Source organism: Myxocyprinus asiaticus, chromosome 1 (assembly GCF_019703515.2).
Source record: "Myxocyprinus asiaticus isolate MX2 ecotype Aquarium Trade chromosome 1, UBuf_Myxa_2, whole genome shotgun sequence".
NCBI classification, from domain to species: domain Eukaryota; kingdom Metazoa; phylum Chordata; class Actinopteri; order Cypriniformes; family Catostomidae; genus Myxocyprinus; species Myxocyprinus asiaticus.
In genome coordinates, this window is record NC_059344.1 from 65,517,494 (window position 1) to 65,538,154 (window position 20,661).

The following is a 20,661-nucleotide window of genomic DNA, read 5'->3' on the forward strand; positions in this document are numbered from 1 at the left end:
CGGTATTCTCACCTCGGTATGAAGCTCTCCATATATATTCGGCAGCACACACCAGATAATCTTTTACCGGTTTCTGATTATTTGGACATTCTGTTGGAGATTTTATTCGGAGGAGCAGCGGTGCTGTACAAGCGTGCTAAAAAACGTGAACATGGGAAGCGAACTGCGCTGCCAAGCATCCATCTTGCGAATCTCCACTCTCTTCCTAACAAAACAGATGAATTACTTCTCCTCAACTGCAAAAAATAAGGACTTTGCAAATTCTGCTGCATTGTGCTTCATGGAAACCTGGCTGAGTGAAACCATTCCTGACAGCGCATTACATCTACCGGGCTTCCAGCTGTTCAGAGCGGATCGCACCGTGGAGTCAATGGGGAAAAGGAGAGGCGATGGAACATGTTTTTACATCAACAAATGTTGGTGTACAGATGTAAAAACGCTGAAGAAGATGTGCTGTCCTAATTTAGAGGCACTCTTCATAAACTGCAAACCTTTCTACTTGCCGCGGGGTTTTCCTTGTGTATTCTTGTGAGTGTTTGCATTCTTCCACAAGCGTGTGTGAGTGCAACGCTGCAACAGCTGGCTGATCAGATCACAGACACGGAGCAACAACACCAGGACTCACTTATTATTATTCCTGGAGATTTTAACAAGGCAAATCTCACACGTGAACTGCCCAAATACAGACAGCACATTACATGCCCAACCAGAGACAGAAATACATTAGATCACTGTTACACTACATTAAGGATGCATATCGCTCAGTCCCTCGAGCAGCTTTGGGACTCTCTGATCACTGACTGGTTCAACTTCTTCCAACCTACAGGCAGAAACTGAAATCAGCTAAACCTGTAGTTAAGACTGTAAAGAAATGAGCCAGTGAAGCAGAGCTGGAACTACAAGCCTGTTTTGACAGCACTGATTGGAGAGTTTTTGAGGCTGCAGCCACTGACCTGGATGAGCTCACAGATATGGTGACATCATACATCAGTTTCTGTGAGGATATGTGCATTCTTACAAGGACTTATTAAACATACAATAATGGCAAACCATGGTTTACAGCAAAGCTCAGGCAGCTTTGTCAGGCCAAAGAGGATGCTTACAAAAGTGGGGATAAAATCTTGCACAATCAGGCCAAAAAAGACAGACAAAGGAGATTAGAGTGGCTAAAAGAAGCTATTCTGAAAAGCTGAAAAATATGTTCTCACCTAACGACCCTGCATCAGTGTGGAGAGGCCTGAAGGACATTTCCAACTACAAGACACCTCCCCCAACTCTGTGGATGATGCAGTCAATATTGGACTGCATTACATACTTCAGCATCTAGACAGACCAGGCACTTATGCAAGGATACTATTTGTTGACTTCAGTTCGGCTTTTAACATCATCATCTCTGCTCTCCTATGGACTAGATTAACACAGCTCTCCATTCCTGCCTCTATCTGTCAGTGGATCACCAGCTTTCTGAAGGACAGGCAACAGTTAGTGAGAATTGGGAAATTCACCTCCAGCACATGTACAATCAGCACTGGTGCCCCCCAGGGATGTGTACTCTCCTCACTGCTCTTCTCCCTGTACACAAACAACTGCACTGCCAAGGACCCCTCTGTTAAGCTCCTGAAGTTCGCAGATGACACTACAGTCATTGGCCTCATCCAAGATGACGATGAGTCTGCATACAGAAGGGAGGTTGAACAGCTGGCCGTCTGGTGCAATCAAAACATCCTGGCACTGAACACATTTAAAACAGTGGAGATGATAGTGGACTTTAGGAGGAACACCACAGCATTAACTCCGCTAATCATTCTGAACAGCACTGTGGCTGAAGTGGAGTCAATCAGGTTCCTGGGCTCTACCATCTCACAGGACCTGAAATGGGAGACCCACATTGACTCCATTGTGAAAAAGGCCCAGCAGAGGTTGTACTTCCTTCGCCAGCTGAAGAAGTTCAACATGCCACAGGCGCTGATGATCCAGTTCTACTCAGCAGTCATCGAGTTTGTCCTCTGCACTTCTATAACTGTCTGGTTTGGTACAACTACCAAGTCAGACATCAAAAGACTTCAAAAGTTGAATTACTTCTCCTCAACCGCAAAAATAAGGACTTTGCAAATTCTGCTGCACTGTGCTTCATGGAAACCTGGCTGAGTGAAGCCATTCTGGACAGTGCATTACATCTACTGAGCTTCCAGCTGTTCAGAGCGGATCGCACCGTGGAGTTAACAGGGAAAACGAGAGGCAGCGGAACGTGTTTTTTATATCAACGAATGTTGGTGTACAGATGTAAAAATGCTGAAGAAGATGTGCTGTCCTAATTTAGAGGCGCTCTTCATAAACTGCAAACCTTCTACTCGCCAAGGGAGTTTTCCTCGTGTATTCTTGTGAATGTTTACATTCCTCCACAAGCGTGTGTGAGTGCAGCGCTGCAACAGCTGGCTGATCAGATCACAGACACGGAGCAACAACACCCGGACTCACTTATTATTATTCTTGGAGATTTTAACAAGGCAAATCTCACATGTGAACTGCCCAAATAGTTAGTTTGGACTGCTGGATAGTTAGGATTATTGGCACTCCCCTACCCATCCTGCTAGAACAGTACATATCCAGAGTGACGAAAAGGGCCGCTAACATCACTCTTTAACCCATTCACCCAGCACACTTCCTTTTTTAACTGTTGCCCTCTGGCCGGCGCTACAGAGCACTGATCACCAGAACAGTCAGGCACAGGAAAAAAAATTTCCATCCACCACATGAACCATTAAAACTGCCCCCAAATACTTTCCTTTATGTCAATATAACCATGTGCAATATTCAATCCATCCATTCCTACTTGTATCTATTTTTCATTCATATTTTTTAACATGTCCTACCTCTTCTTCAATACATTACATCACCTGCACATAACTGTATTGTAGGATCTTATGTGCAGAAAAATTATCAATTTCTCTGCAGAATGACTTGCATCCAGGTTTTACACTAATATTTACTTCCAAGTTATTAAAACTAAGATACAGAGGCCAGCAGTCACACCGGAAATTCCTCAAAGTCATAATGAAAGACTCTGCTCTGCTGGCACCAAGGAGTCTGAGCTAAAACCCACATCTGGCTAATGTTAACTGCCTTGAAAACAAAGAGAGTGAAGGACAGAGGTGAAGGTCAGTATAATCCTCACATGACTATCCTCATTGTTCAAGACAGAGAGATTGAACAGATTCTCACTGGATCTGAACCATTGAACTCTTTTTAGCAGGACATAAAACTAATGCTCTGCTCATAACTTCAAATGTACAAATAAACTTTTCAAGTGTATACACATATCAGGATATATCAACGTAATCCATGAACATGTCACACAAAGTCACAGTATTTTGCTGATTTAACCCTCTAAAATGCACAGAATCTACCTTTTTGTACCAAATGTACACAATACCTAGCCATGCTAGATAATTCTGAAAATTATGTTATGACCTGTAATCACTTTTCTAACTGACAAATTGATGATTATAATCTTTAATCTTGTCTTATTCATGTCATATTACTAGAATGGTAAATACTCATGATAAGCACATCATGTTTACTATCGTTGAGATTAGTAAGCATTAGTTAGCATTTCAGGAATGTTTATGTTAATTATGCTTTGATATATTCAGTTGTATCCAATATATAAAAGGTCATGATTAAAACGTACTTTTTTGAGCAGGAATTTTAAAAGGCCTTTACACAAAGAATCATTAATCACCTTCAGAAGGAGGGACAGAGGGATGATCACATGGCAACTGAAAGACACTTCTGATTGGCTCAAGATTCCTTTGGGGTGCGGCCAAGCTCAACTCAACAAAACCTCCCTGCCAAGGATTAAGACTCTTCTTCTTGCTTGTTCCTTCTCTATGCTCTTGCCACTTCCTTCGCTTCGGCACCCCTTTGCCCAAGTTCCGCACAATGTAGAATTCAGGAAAACTCGGAATGCAAAGTTCCAAAAAGAGTTCTCTTCTCTGCGCTATGACTAATACACTTGATGGGGAGTCGCGAGCCTCCCTTGTAGGAGGCCTAGATTCAAAGCCCGTCTCATCATTCCAGCAATGTACTACACGGCAACCACAATCTTAACAGAGGTCCAAAACATCAACGGAACAACCAGAACTTTCTACTGACCCAGCCAAAGAGTCAAAGCAATGCAAGGAAACATCTCCATACTTTTGCTAGAAAGTGCTGGTGTTTTATTTAAATACTTCGGGTAACCTGATTGCAAATCCAGGTATACTAAATTAAGTATCGATGGTCCAGGGCATGGCCTATAGACTCCATAAAGTTCCATTTTCTCTGTACAGATAATTTCCATTCACCTTCTGTGGAACAGCTCATTCACCAAAATGTTTATGTTTGTCTATGTGTTAGTTTTATGTTGTAGATTAGAAATAAAGTCTTGTTTGTATTCAAAGAACTTGTCTGTGGTATATTTTGATAATCTCGTCAATTGATTTTTAAAAGATCTACGCTCCGAGCTTGAACAATATTTCAACATATGTGATATCATTTCGATTGCCAGGAGAATACCATTACTCTAAAGAGTTAACAGATGCATCATATCAACTCAGCGTAGCCACATGATACATGATAAATGATCATGTGTCATGTATCCTTCAGCAGCCATATCACCCTGTAGCTCAAGACCGGTTGCCCACTGAAGCCAAGCACGGTTGAGCCTGGCCAGTACTGGGATGGGAGACCTCCTGGGAAAAACTAAGGTTGCTGCTGGAAGAGGTGTTAGGGAGGCCAGCAGGGGGTGCTCACCCTGCAGTCTGTGTGGGTCCTAATGCCCCAGTATAGTGAAGGGGACACTATACTGTAAAAACTCCCCATCCTTCAGAAGAGACGTTAAACCGAGGTCCCGACTCTCTGTGGTCATTAAAAATCCCAGGGCACTTCTTGTAAAAAATAGGAGTGTAAGCCTGGTGTCCTTGCCAAATTCCCCCCATTGGCCCCTCTCAATCATGGCCTCCTAATAATCCCCATCCATAAATTGGCTGTATCACTCTACTCTCTCCTTACCACCATTAGATAGTGTGTGGTGAGAGTACTGGCGCACTATGGCTGCCATCGCATCATCCAAGTGGATGCTACACACTGGTGGAGGTTGAGGAGAGTCCCCTGTTCACTGTGTAAAGCTCTTTGAGTATAGTGTCTGAAAAAGCGCTATATAAATGTAACATTCACATTCTTCTTATAATGGTGGTCGAACATGGCTAATTCCATTATGCAATTTCCTATATATTTTGTTGGAGATATGCAAAGTCACTAATTTCCTACATTTTAATGGTGGATAAATGAGGGTATATTTAAATCTGCCCATTACATTTAGCTTTCTATTATACAATTCTTACAGTATACAGTAACTGTATATAAAATATTCAAACAACATTATTGCTGTATTTACATTTCTCTTTTTATTTATCTGTTATATCTTATTATTTATGTCACTATGGGTATATATGTTTAAATGTATATGTTTGTATGTACGTATTTATGGTTGCACTCTCTTTGCACTTGAAGCTTCTGTCACCATGACAAATTCCTTGTGTGTGTAAGCATACTTGGCAATAAAGCTTGAGAGCCTCAGTCCCCATTCATTTTCATTATTTGGAAAAGAGCAGCCAGTACAATCTTCAAAATTTCAAATTTTGTGTTTCACAGAAGAAAGCAATGTTTAGAATGACATGAGGGTGAGTAAATGACGACAATTTATTGTATTTTTTTTTAACTAGACTTCATGATACAAACCATCAGTAAACCTTCAGAACAGATCAGTGAGTTTTGCAACAGACACAAGTAAATCTCTTTACTCTTTCTCTTTATCCTGAGCCTAATCATGTTGCAATGGGACAAAGTGTGTTCAGAATTAAAGGCAGATTTCAGAAAGCACTTTGTCATCAAGACATGAGCCGTGACGGGTGTCGACTGCTGCTCAAGTCTTGTGACAGGCTCTGGATCGACTTTCTGGACAGCCTTTGAGATCACAAGCAGATTGGCTTGTGAAGTGCAACCAAAAGTCACCACAATGTTTCCCCGTGCAAAAGAATGGAGATGCAGTAACAATTTTCTATGTACATGCACATAAAACAATAACCCCCCATTATGAGGAATCACCATTTCCTTGATCTTTGGAAGAGTTCATTGCACTATGAAAACATACTGTAACTTTCAGAACTCAGAAGTAACTTCTTATTGTGCGGTTTCTGGCTGTGTTGAGCACCTACCACTTTGCAGTTTATTATTAAAAATTTCCCATATCAGTCTGGTCTTAACAGTTTTGTGCTGCAGATTTCAGCACTGATTGTTTTAAGAATCTGTCACAATGTAAAGTGGACTTTGCAAAGATATAAGTCTTAAAGGCACAGTCTTTTGTAAGGGTGAGAGAGTGGAAAATATTCATGAAAAAATATGATTGCTTTTGGTGCAAAAACCTTGACTAGCTAGATTTCTGAACCTGACCTTGTAATCTGATTTGTTTAAAAAAAAAACAATTTTGTTTATTTTGGTCATGGTACCATGGTATTACGATCTAAAACAACTACTGTAGCATGTACAACCACAGTAAATTTTTTAGGGGTTCACAGACCATCTTAGCAATATTTGATTTATTGGCCCTCTCCATAATGGGCATGACAGTCAAGTTGCATATAATATTTTGTGTAAAACCCAAGAATTGGTCAGAATATTTACCCTTCAATGGGGTGTAGAGCAATGGCTCGCGGTTTCTCCATTCTCTGCCATAAAAGCACTTTACGGTGTGTGCCGTCCAGATTGGACAGTTCAATACGAGACGTCCCTGAATCAGTCCAGTACAGTTTATCATGAATCCAGTCTATTGCCAGACCACCTGAGAAAACACAAAAGGTTATTCGTTTGCAAGTTATTGCTGCATCATGTTGCAATTGCAACTGCAACTGTTTTTTCAGTACTGCAGTTATTTACTGTAGTAGAGTATATATTTTTTTTAATTCAACAAAGGCAATACAATAAATAATATAATGCAATCTGAATATTTTAAATTTAAATAAATTTAAAAAATAAGAATAGCATTCTGAGACGATATTCTTCTCACCACAATTGTACAGAGTGGTTATCTGAGTTACAATAGACTTTGTCAGTTCGAAACAGTCTGGCCATTCTCTGTTGACCTCTCTCATCAACAAGGCATTTCCATCCACAGAACTGCCGCTCATGGGATGTTTTTTGTTTTTGGCACCATTCTGAGTAAATTCTAGAGACTGTTGTGTGTGAAAATCCCAGAAGATCAGCAGTTACAGAAATACTCAAAACAGCCCAACTGGCACCTGTGATTTTCACACACAACAGTCTTTAGAATTTACTCAGAATGGTGCCAAAAACAAAAAACATCCCATGAGCGGCAGTTCTGTGGATGGAAATGCCTTGTTGATGAGAGAGGTCAACAGAGAATGGCCAGACTGTTTCGAACTGATAAAGTCTACGATAACTCAGATAACCGCTCTGTACAATTGTGGTGAGAAGAATATATTATATATATATATATATATATATATATATATATATATATATATATATATATATATATTTTTCATATATGAATTTAGGTGGAAATGTGCTTAATTGACATAATAATGTCACAATGCAAAAAATAAAAAAATAATATAAAAACAGGCTTCATTTTCTTTAAGCAAATATAATTTCTTTCTTTTAATTTTGGGGTAAAATATGGCCTGGACATGTTCTTGATAGGTTTTTTGAGATTCACCCAGGAGAAAGAATCAAGAATCCTAACATGACAGCAGCATGTATGAGGAATCAACTGTCCAAATATTGTTTTATAAAACATGAATGATTCAACAGCCTTGACAAAGTGTTGAGACCACAGTAAAGAACAAGAGGAGGATGTGATGACTTTGGAGCTGATAATGAAGCTCAATAGTAGTTAAACTTTGGAAGAAGAGTGACTGTATACTGTTTTAAGTAGCAGCTGATGTAAATTTATTGATTATGCATTATCTGTGTACCTGGACTCTCCAGTCCTGTGGACACCACCTCCTCCACATTGCTGCCATTGAGACTGGCTCGCATGATGCGATCCAGAGTGACATCAGACCAGAACACCATCTCTCTGCTGTGATGGAAGTCCAGTGCGATGGCATTCTCCAGATTATTCAGTAACAGCGTGTATTCAGAGCGGTGCGGCAGAACCTGACGGATATCAATACGATTCGCAAACAACAGGACCGGTTCTGGACCTGAGAACAGATAAGACGAAAGATAAAAGCAGGAAAACATGGCTACTTATTCTAACGAAAGAATCTCAGCAAAAACATTATTACATTTAACATCAGAGATGATAATCAGTTAAATACATACAGTACATTTAGTCTCACCCAAAGCCTTGCAGCTGCGTTTGTCAGGTCGTAGTTCATAACCCTGGACACACCAGCACTGGAAACCTCCTTCAATATTGGTGCAGCCTTGACTACAATAACCTTCATCTGCACACTCATCCACATCTGAGGTCAAAGCACAGGAGCAGGCCAGATGAGGTGTGATGAAAAACAATATGAGAAACATTTGTTAGTTTGTGACACCTTTAGTCCAGCAAGAGGATTCAAGCAAAAACAGCAACAACTTACCCCTTGTGCGACCTTCGGGACATTTTTGTCTTTCATTTTTGTTTTATCGATCATATTGGCTGAATGCCAATTGTTAATGCCAACGGCATACATTTTGCCAAAGGTGTGTATTTTTGGGGGAATTTTGATATTTCACCCTCAGTTCCTATAATACATCTATAATACACTGTGTACACAAAATAGTTACACTCAGGACCTTCAGGACAAAAATGTCCCCATTGAAACACATTAAAATGGCAATATTTGATCCCAAAGCCATTAAAGCATAAAATCATGAATTCTATGTTATTATGCTTTCATTACGGAGCCCTGGCTTCAAAATTTACATTTTTTATATTTTCCACCAGATGGCGCCATTTTTCCATGTTAAGCCTATGGAGCAAATACATGCTTTTGTCCTATTTTCTGTTTGCTGTATTATAGAGCACTGCAGGCCAATTGAATAAATGATGCAGCTAAAATTGTGTAGGTGTGCTGGTATGGATGTCAGAGAGTGTTTTGTATGTGTATTGAGAAGTGCGTGTGTGTGTGTGTGTGTGTAAAAGAACAACAGTGGTATTATGTAAACAAACTGGCATTTAAAGGGTTAAAATCCTGAAAATGAATGAATATTTGGTAGTTATGATCAATGTTGGTTAAAAAAATTAACTCACTGAAAGTGGAAAATAATATTAATATATAATATTATTATGGCAGTTTTTTGGCATAGACATTTTTGTCCTCTAAAGACCTTTGAGTAACTTTTTTTATTGACGCACAACATTACACAGCAGCGCAAGTCAATTTCACCCCTGAAACACGTGGCAAAAAGTGAGCTTAAACACCACACATACTTAAAAAATTACAAATTAAACATTCTTGATTAGTAAATATTTTATTTACTTAGATTATTTTTATTTTATATAGCAAATTAATTTTAAATATTTTTTTTACATTATATTTCATTAAAAAAAAAATATATATATATATATATATATTATTTTATTATTATTATTTACATTATTTATAATTTAATATTTGTTAAACATTTACTGTGACTAATTAAACATGACTGTGATCCAGACACCTGAATCATCTCTTTAATATGCTAAAAGTGCACTTAACTACACCAGACATCCGGATACACATCTGGATATATGCCAGGTTATAACACTCTTCTCCATCATTTGATCATTGTTTGATGAATTGCTGCTGCCATGACCAATAGAAAATGTAAACAAGTATCTCTTTTTAATCAAATTCAGTTTACCTCCTGCTTTCCTCAGGCAGGAATAGTGTAATGTTTATTGCACGGGGGAAATAGCACAGATTTTTTGTGAAAAAATCTATACATAATAGCCTAATTTACAAAGAAAGGAAGCATGTTTGTGCTGACTGTGCCTTCTTCAACTAGATTGTGGGTGGTTAGTAAATAAGACACGGGTATTTGCGCTGAAGTACCTCACGCAAAAGTGCCGCAACTGTTTGGTAAATTCACCATGGGCCGGATCTAGGGGAATGCTGGGGTGAGCTTTGCTCCCACAAATTATACCTATGCGTATATTTTACCTATAAAGACCATTTTTACTATCCAATCAATTTCAAATGGATAAAATCCCCATAAAAGTCCCACCTGTCATTTTTCTCACTAAATACCCTGTTTCACTTAATAAATACGTCACATTATGTAAATAAAACAGAATGTTGACTTAAAAACAACTGCATTTTTATGTAATAAGACTTATTTCAGATAATTCAGATAAACATGACTCATCCTTGTTTTCTGTATTCTTCTCTTTAATTAAATGTCCTTTCTGTTTTCTCCTCATGAATTGCTCTTCTCTTACCTTTGCATGTCTTTCCATCCTGTGTCAATGTGTAGCCGGTGTGACACGTGCACTGCACCAAACCACGCGACATCTGACATTTCTGCAAGCAGCCGCCGTTGTTAATGTTACAGTTGTCTTCACTAGACTTGGAGCCTATGAACATACATCAGACAAAAATATTCAGAGCAACTAAATAGATTATGGTCTCTGGTGCAGCGATTCTCAACTGGTGGGTTACAAGTCTGTTCTGACAACTGAAGAACTGAAGAACAATGCAAAATTAAAATAATATAATGCAAATCACCATATTATTGTGTACAGTTAGAATAGCTAAATAAATAGACTTATATACTTTTAAAGGGAGGAAAACAAGCTTCATATATCTTTAGTTGTTGACATCAAAAACCATTCGTCTATTTTAACTCTACTGTATTTTGGCACAAATTCATCCATTGCTTAATAGAAGCTAGTCAGATGCCAACATAGACCAGTTCTGTGGCATGCCCTCATCCTCAAAAACTATGAACAAAACTACACAAAACAAAAGGCTTATGTCGTACTTAATGTTTTGTGCTGTGCATTACAGGCTGTCAAAAGCATAACACCACATTTTGAAACCAAAAACTCAGCTTTGATTTCAAGGACATTTCTGTACGATAAATAATTTTGGTACTGCAATGGGTCGCAACTTTATGCTCAAAAAAGGTTTAGGTCCTGAAGGAACACCAGTTGAGAGCCACTGATCTAGTTTTCTAGATTTCTAAATTTAACGTCCTTTTCTGAATGCATGTAATAGGTATGGGATAATGTACAGTCAGACAGTTGTTATCATAGCTAGGCATTTCTAGCATGTTTTAGCATGTAACTAGATGTTTTTAACATGTTGTTAGGCATTACTAGCATATTTTAGCATGCAGCTAGGCATTGATAGCATGTTGCTATGTATTGCTAGCATGTTTTAACATGTAGCTAGGTGGTGTTAGCATGTTATTAGATAGTGCTAGCATGTTTTAGTATGTAGCTGGGCACTGCTGGCATGTTGCTTTGCATTGCTAACATGTTATTAGGCCTTTCAAGCATAATTTAACATGTAGCTAGGCATTGTTATCATATTTTAACATGTAGCTAGGCATTGCTAGTATGTTGCTAGGCACTGTTGGCATGTTGCTAGACACTACTAACAAGTTTTAACATGTAGCTAGGTATTGCTAGCAAATTGTTAGGCTTTGCTCATATGTTTTAACATGTAGCTAGGCACTGCTAGCATGTTGCTAGGCAGTGCTTGTATGTTTTAATACATTGCTAGGCATTGCTAGCATGTTCTAACATGTTGTTAGGCATTGCTAGTATGTTTTAGCATGTAGCTAGGCACTGCTAGCATGTTGTTAGGCTTTTCTAACATGTTTTAACCTGTAGCTAGGCACTGCTAGCATGCTGTTATGCTTTGCTAGCATGTTTTAGCATGTATCTAGGCACTGCTAGCATGTTGTTAGACATTGCTAGTATGATTTCACATGTAGCTGGGCATTGCTAGCATGTTGTTAGGCATTGCTAGTATGATTTCACATGTAGCTGGGCATTGCTAGCATGTTGTTAGGCATTGCTAGTATGCTTTAATACGTAGCTAGGCATTTCTAACATGTTCTAACATGTTGCTAGGCATTGCTAATTTGTTTTAACGTGTTGTTTTGAATTGCAAGCATGTAGCTAGGTGTTGCTAGCATGTTGTTAGGCTTTGCTAGCATGTTTTAACATGTAGCTAGACACTGCTAGCATGTTGTTAGGCATTGCTAACATGTTCTAAAATGTTGCTAGGCGTTGCTAACTTGTTTTAGCGAGTTGTTTTGCATTGCAAGCATGTAGCTAGGTGTTACTAGCTTGTTGACGGGCCACTTCTAGTATAATGAACAGGAGAAATTGGAACACTCAACAGTCAAGAGAAGTACACCTGCCCTACAGGTAAAAGAGCCAATCACCTTTTGGATACAGACATCACCTGTCAAACAACTCGAGAACGCACATGTGCATTAGATATACAAGCCGGGAAAATTTTGTTTTTGTCAGCGTGATCTGAGGTAAAGAAGCACAATACCAGTACTGTCAGATTTTACTGCTGATTTGAAATATGTTCTTTGATCGTAACCTTGACCAACCATTTTGGAGATTTCGTGTTTCCCATTCAAGTAGATAGGAGCTGCACCAGTATGTCACTTGTCTGACTAGACTACTTGCCAAATTAATAAATAAATGCACATGAAACATTGATTTGAGTTGAAATTGTTTTATAAGCTTTCTTGTAGAGATCGCACAGGGATCCAGAAGTAGGAAAGACAACCCACAATACACGGATGACCGGTCTGATGTGACAATCTCCGGATTTGTGATTGTTATTCTGAAATATCAGACCGCTAGATGGCGCCATTGACCAATCAAAATAGAGTATTCCAGAGACACGTGTAATAATGTTTTTAATTGACTCACGACAGTCCTGATGTGGATGTTCATCAGTTCCATCTTCACAGTCCTTGATGTCATTACAAACTTTACGCTGGCCGATACAGCGTCCGTTTCCACACAAGAACTGATCTACGGCACACGGAGGAGTTTCTGAAAAAGTTTAAGACGAAGAAAGACGTAAGAAGGTGACTTACACAACTAAGGCAGCAGTTACAAGTAACTGAGTGAAGGACTGGTGTGTTAAATGATACATTTACACTAGTACACATTGTTAAGGCTTGTGTTTCTTGTTTCTTCTTATTACTTGGTTTTCAGAGTCTTTTTCTTGTTCTTTTATTATTGTGGCATCATTGATTAGAGATTTATCCATCCAAAACAGTGCACCAAAACAAAACTGAACTGTGATTGGTCACTATACATGTTGACAGACAGTGTTTCCAGTTTAAGTGGCCAGAATAAGCTGCAAAGTGAACCAGGCTTGTCTGACACATCCCAAGCTTAATTCTGACATTGTCGGCATTTGCTTTCTACAGCTAAAGAAATAACTGCATACAGTAACTGCAGTATTTTATCAAATGCTAAACATTTCAGGATGATTTTAATCACTTAAAGGATAACAAATGCAGAATAATTCTGACAGGTAACAGAAGTAACAGAAAATATATTTTAAAATGCATAATGTCATTTGAGAGGTAAAAAGTTTGTGTTGTCTCACCGGTCTTTTCACATCCTTCTTCATCGCTGCTATCAGAGCAGTCGTCTTCACCATCACATCGCCATGACAACCGCACACACCGACCGGACATACAGCGAAACTGATCGGCCATACACATCGATGTACCTAACAGCAACAGAGGCATGTCAAAGACGTGAAATCAACTCAAACACACATTAAATATTCGTTTTTAAAGAGAGAGAGATCCTTAATTAACATGCTCAACTCTCAGAGATCCTTTTTAAGCAAGCTGTGAATTAAATATGCAATTTTTTTCCCCTACCAAAACTGCTGTTGTGACAGATTTCAGAGTGCTGCTTAGTGTAATAATAGGATGTATTTTGTGTTAGCAAGTGCCTTCTGTCTCTGATTTTGCTTTTGATAAGGCTTTGACAGATTGTCCGCTTAAAATATCCAATAAATAAAGTGGAAATAAAGACTCACTGCAGTTCCTTTCGTCTGATTGGTCATCACAATCAAATTCTCCGTCACATCGCCAGCCTGCGTTTATACACATACCACTGCTGCACATGAACTCTGCTGAGCGACACGGCTGATGGGAGGCTGCGTTCACACACAAACACACACATTAGCTACTGCATAAGGAAAATCTGTGTTGAAAAGCTGAATAAGAGGAGTTACTGCTAATAAAGGGTTCTATGTATATTATCGTGAGCATTTAAGTATAAGCCATCAGATCAACAGGGTTTTAAGATTATTAAAAACAAACTCAGTCAAAAAGACAATTAGCTTGTCACTGGAATCTTAACGCAATGCGTCTGGTTCGGGCACATCGTAACATCTTCACTGATCATTTTATTTTATCTTTCGAAAACTGGTAAAAAAATTTAGAAGTAATAAAATATAAGACATATAGAAAGAGATGGGAATCGTAAAGAATTTAACGATTCCCATTCCGATTCCTCTTAAAGAGACAGTTCACCCAAATGAAAATTCTCACATCATTTACTCACCCTCATGCCATCCCAGATGTGTTTGACTTTCTTTCTGCAGCTGAACACAAACAAAGATTTTTAGAATATCTCAGCTCTGTCAGTTCTCAAAATGCAAGTGAATGGGTCACAAAACTTTGAAGCTCCAAACAGCACTTAAAGACAGCATAAAAGTAATCCATAAGACTCCAGTGTTTTAATCCATGTCTTCTGAAGCGATATGATAAGTGTGGATGAGAAACAGTTCAATATTTAAGTCTTTTTTTCCCCTATAAATTCTCCTCCCTGCCCAGTAGGTGGTGATATGCATGAAGAAAGCGAATTGCCAAAAACACAAGAATGTAATGTAAAAGTGAAAGTGGAGATTTATAGTAAAAAAAGGACTTAAACATTGATCTGTTTCCCACCCACACCTATCATATCACTTCTGGAGATATGGCTTTAACCACTGGAGTCTTATGGATTACTTTTATGCTGCCTTTATGTGCTTTTGGAGCTTTAAAAGGTCTAAGCACCATTCATTTGCATTGTATGGACATAGAGAGCTGAAATATTCTTAAAATCTTCATTTGTGTTTTGCAAAAGAAATGGCCCCTTAGACTTGCCTCAAACGAAAGTCATGGCTTGCGCGCCAGTAAGATTAATTCAGTTATCATTTCGACTGATGTATAAGTGTTTTCGATTTAATAAAAAGAGCCAGCTCGTAAGGGTCTTTCGTTCAGGAACCGCACTACAATGGTCTCGTAGTATGCTTCTGATTCGCTAAAAAGAACCAGTTCATAAGAGTAATTTGTTTGGGAATCAGACTACACCAGAAGCACCGTATGATTCGTGCTGTAGATTCAAAAGAACCGGCTCAGAAGAGTCATTCATTCAGAAACCACACTACACTGGTCACGTTGTATAATTTTGATTCTCTAAAAAGAACCGGCTCAAAAGAGTCATTTGTTCCGGAATCGGACCACACCTGAAGCGCCGTATGATTCTCACTGTTGATTCAAAAGAACCGGCTCATAAGAGTCTTTCGTTCAGGAAGCGCACTGCATTGGTCACATTGTACATTTCGGATTCACTAAAAAGAACCAGCTCATAAGAGTCATTTGTTCAGGAATTGGACTAGACTTGTCACGCTGTACTGCATGTTTTCATAACGGTTCTAAATTTCCAACCATTCATTTACTGTATATGAAATTTAATTGATCAACCAATTATCCCAAAACATTCCAAATGAAACGAGATGAGTGCTACTTCTAATTATATTTTGAGGCATTTCAAATGAACAAAATGAAATGCTATGAGAGTGCTGAAAGTGATATTCTTACAACAGTCAGATTCATCAGACCAGTCTCCACAGTCATCATCTCCATCACAGTGATAGATGTCCAGAATACAGCGACCGTACGCACACTGAAACTCCTCAACACTGCACGTGGCAGTCATCACATCAGACGCTGCAGAGATATTATATAATGACACATATAATGATACATTTTTAAACAGTCAGCAAATGCCTTTCAACTGTTACTTACAATATTTACCTAGAACAGCAGTAATATACAGTACCAAAAACAAAGTCATTTAAACATGCATAACTAAAAAACCCTAACAGATATAACAGTATAGCCAATAAAGGGAAACTTGAAACAGCTGAGCAGTAAAAATATATATATATTTTTAAGTAGAGCCAAAAAAAAGACCACAATTCGATGAAAAGGTGTTGGGGCCATTCACGCCACCGTGTCGTTATGCCGTGTCTCACACATGAGCTCTATGTTTTTGAGACATTGTGTCAGATATAAAAAAAAAAAGTCAACTCTTTTAACTGTTCTATCAGTTGAGCTTTTAGCTCAGGGGTCCACAACATTTTTGACATGGAGTGACATTTTTTTATTTTCCTGGTCAATGACTGTGCCAATGCAAAAACGTGTTCGTTGTGAACAGCCCCTTATGCTTTAAGAATTTTCAGGCGTTCCAGATTTGTGCACCAGATTTTTTTACTCTGAACATTGTGTTCACAAGATACATGTTAGTTAGTCATTATGGGTAAAGCTTGAAAACATCTTTTTCAAGAGTCAACTTTTTTGACAGGATGAACGTCTCTAGATGAAAAATGTCAAATTCGTCCATTTTGAACAGCTTAGGCAAACACAAGTTCGAAAAAGTAGATGTTTTAGATTTTTAATCCAAAATCATGAAATATAATCCTGCATAGACCCATTAGAAAAAAAAAAGAAAAAGAGGAAAAAAACTAAAATGATGTGGTTTCAGCGAGTGCTGCTTGGACCCCTCAATACAGTAACATTTACAGTAGGGGCCAAAGCCCTGAAGTTCAGAACAGTGGCACATCAATGAAGATTTTTCCAGTGGCTGATTCTTAAAATTACACATCTGATTTACCCAATCATGAATATTTGTTTACATCTTTGGGTAGCACAAATCCACTCAGGATGAACTTACGGCAGTTCTCCTCATCGGTTCCGTCTTTACAGTCGGTGTCTCCATCACAGTACCAGTGTTCTGCTATACAGCTGCCATCAGAACAGCGGAACTCTTTATCAGAGCACTTCCTCTTATCTGTACATAAACACAGTGAGTGGACATCAGTGGAAGAAGTGTCTAGAGAGTTTATGAGACTGTACTAGTATGGAAGACTTTCAGTGCCAAAACAGCAAAAAGGAAATAAACTTACAAGCAGCAAATATTGGGCTAAGATGTGTCCATCTTAAATTTTAAATGAGTGTACAATACGTTTCATGTGTTCACAAGCATCCCTTGTTGCTGTTCTTATAAATATACGTATATATACACAGTATAGCCATCTATCTATCTATCTATCTATCTGTCTTGTTTAATTATCTCTTTGATTCTGTGCATTTGAAATTACATTCTATTTTAATTCTATTTATTATTTTCATTTCAAATAACTAAAAATAGATATAAAATTCCACATTAGATGTACAGTACTGTGCAAAAGTTTTAGGCACTTGCGAAGAATATTGCATAGTGAGGATGTCTTCAAAAATAATGCCATAAATAGTTTTCATTTTTCACTTAATATCATACAAAGTCAGTAAACATAAAAAAAAAAAAGAAATCAATATTCGGTGTGACCACCTTTGCCTTTAAAACAGCACCGATTCTTCTAGGTACACCTAGACACAGTTTTTCTTGGTTGTTGGCAGACAGGATGTTCCAAGCTTCTTGGAGAATTCACCACAGTTCTTCTATCTATTAAGACTGTCTCAATTGCTTCTGTCTCTTCATGTAATCCCAGACTGACTCGATGTTCAGTGGGGGGCTCCCTGTTCTTCTGTTGCAGGGCTCCCTGTTCTTCTACTCTAATCTTTTCTATTTGCAAAAGAAATGTTTGGGAGTCTAAAATGTATATTTCCTATTGACACACTAACAGAGGCTGTTTTTGGAGGTTCCTTATATACTATGACACAATTGCCTCACCTGTTTAACATCTCCTGTTTCACATCGCCTTGTTATTTCAACTTGTAAAATTGTTATTAGTCTTAAATTGCCTCTCTGTCAACTTTTTTGGAAGCGTGTTGCAATCATCTGATTTGAAATTACTGTACATTAAAAACAACAATGTAATTCACAAGGTAAAACATCATATAATGTTTAGTTGTGGTGCTTTCAATATAGCAAAGGGTGAATATAATTTACAAATCACTCCTTTTTGTTTTTATTAGCATTTTACGTACTGTCCCAACTTTTTCGGAATTGGGGTTGTATTTAGACTCAATAAGTGCCTGAGAAAATACTTGTGTAGTTTGTGTATCTTATGTGCTATATGTAGCTCAATATCTGATTGACAGCCAGTTGCGTCTCATTAAATTTCAGTTTGAAAATAATCAATCCTGTTCTGGATCTGTCCTGATTTGTTGCATCATCTCTTTGATATATGAACAATAAAATGTCAATATATATAAAAATATAATTTATTCTGTTATTTTCTCATTGACTTGCGATGAATGGGCCTTTACACTATCTGGGCATTTTGTAGATCCATTTGTGATAGATATACGTAAGAGCTTTTGAAGAAATTCCCATGCATTTAAGGGCTTAATAATGTTAAAACAGCCGCATACAAACTCACCACACTGTTCATCACTGTTGTCTCCACAGTCATTGTCTCCATCACAGTGCCACAGACTGCGGATACAGTACCCGTTCTGACAGTGAAACTCATCTTCATCACACTCGCGTGGAGCTGTTCACACACACAAACACACAACGCAATAATACACAGCTTTTTAAAGGTGCACTCTGTATTTTTTTTCATGTTCAAAAAGTTATACTTCTTAAAAAATGAAACATATATAAAAGCATAAGCACTCACATGATATGGAAGCTCCAGTCATATTGATAAACTTATAAAAGCTGTTTTATTCTACATGGAGAGGGTCCCCTCATGGGGGCAGCCGTGTTAGGATCACATGACCAGCCAGATCCTACACAGTTAATCTCAGTAAACGCCCTGTTATCGGACACTTTAACTCACTGACCTTTTGTGACCTTAGGGACATTTTTTTTATTTTTTATAATTTTGGCTGTGTTAATGCAAATAGCATACTTTTTGCCAAAGGTGTGTATTTTTGGGGGAATTTTGATATTTCAACCTCAGTTCCTATAATACATCTATAGTACACTGTGTACACAAAATAGTTACACTCAGGACCTTCAGGACAAAAATGTCCCCATTGAAACCCATTAAAACAATATTTGATCCCAGTGCCATTAAAGCTTAAAATCATGAATTCTATGATGTTATGCTTTCATTTCGGAGCCCTGGCTTCAAAATGTACATTTTTATTATTTTCCACCAGATGGCGCCATTTTTCTCATGTTTAGCCTATGGAGCAAATACATGCTTTTGTACTATTTTCTGTTTGCTGTATTATAGAGCACTGCAGGACAATTGAATAAATGATGCAGCTAAAACTGTGTGGGTGTGTTTTGTATCTGTGTATTGAGAAATGTGTGTGTGTGTGTGTGTGTGTGTGTGTGTGTGTGTGTGTGTGTAAAAAAAACAACAGTAGCATTATATAAACAAACTGGCATTTAAAGGGTTAAAATCCTGAAAATTAATGAATATTTGATAGTTATGATCAGGACTGATGTTGGTTAAAAAATGTACTCATTGAAAGTGGAAAATAATATTAATATATAATATTATTACGGCAGTTTTTTGACGCGGACATTTTTGCCCTCTAAGGACCTCTGAGTAACTTTTTTAAATTGATGCACAAGGGATAATTTATTCATGGCTGATTGTGAATATTGAATTTCTACAGTGGCATCTGTAACTGAAAACCGATGCTGCATCCACACCACTAGGTGTCACTGTAAGTCCAACACGACACCAATAAAAAATTACTGAGTGCACCTTTAATAAATATCAGTGATGGGTTCATACAGAGTAAACAAATGAGTTCAACAATATCTCAAGTTCATGTTCAACTTGTAATGTATTTGGTAAATAATGCAAAATCACAGTGATTTCTACTTTTACTGTGCTTTTTTTTTTTTTCCTTTTGGAGTCTAGACAGACGTGGTCACTATTTTGCTGTAAGTTAAAGAGCTGCATAAACAATCTTTAAACAATTCTACTTCTGTGTTCCACCGAAAAGAAAAACATTTTGGTGGGTAAATGATGTTAAAATTGTCATTTTTGACTGCAGGAGTGTATGTACTGGAAAGCATGGTAGCACTTCCTCAGGCAGGCAATAAAAAGGAATATTTCCTCCCCAAAATGACAGCCAGGACCTTCACAGAGAAAACCAACCCCCTCATATCGCTCACCAACAGCCTTTTTACTGCACGTCAATTTCTCTGTGAATTATTTCCATTTTTTGCTGCTAACTCGCAGAGGAAGCATGAAAAATGTGCTCCTCCTGTTCAAATAATAAAATAAATCAAAAAGACAAACAAAACAGACAGGAAAAATATGAGACAGAGCAGCATGAAATAATGAGCAGGGAATAGGTGCAGGAGACACAAAGTAAGCAAATGAAAAATTCATGGAAAGCTTATGGCAGACAGACCCCCCATCAAGTGTGGAC

The 20,661-nt window shown here is 38.0% G+C and overlaps 1 protein-coding gene across 1 annotated transcript in view; it reads right to left on the reverse strand.

The window, feature by feature from the left end:
• LOC127428879 (low-density lipoprotein receptor-related protein 4-like) overlaps positions 1-20,661 on the reverse strand; it is a 136,306-nt gene that overhangs the window by 38,836 nt on the left and 76,809 nt on the right. The window contains exons 4-13 of the mRNA XM_051677579.1: positions 18,696-18,809; positions 17,045-17,161; positions 15,910-16,038; positions 14,079-14,198; positions 13,635-13,760; positions 12,944-13,069; positions 10,481-10,615; positions 8,406-8,531; positions 8,037-8,267; positions 6,724-6,880 (exon numbers count right to left, since the gene is read on the reverse strand). Of these exons, the coding sequence (XP_051533539.1) occupies positions 6,724-6,880; positions 8,037-8,267; positions 8,406-8,531; positions 10,481-10,615; positions 12,944-13,069; positions 13,635-13,760; positions 14,079-14,198; positions 15,910-16,038; positions 17,045-17,161; positions 18,696-18,809 (1,381 nt within the window). The remainder of the gene's footprint in view (positions 1-6,723; positions 6,881-8,036; positions 8,268-8,405; positions 8,532-10,480; positions 10,616-12,943; positions 13,070-13,634; positions 13,761-14,078; positions 14,199-15,909; positions 16,039-17,044; positions 17,162-18,695; positions 18,810-20,661) is intronic.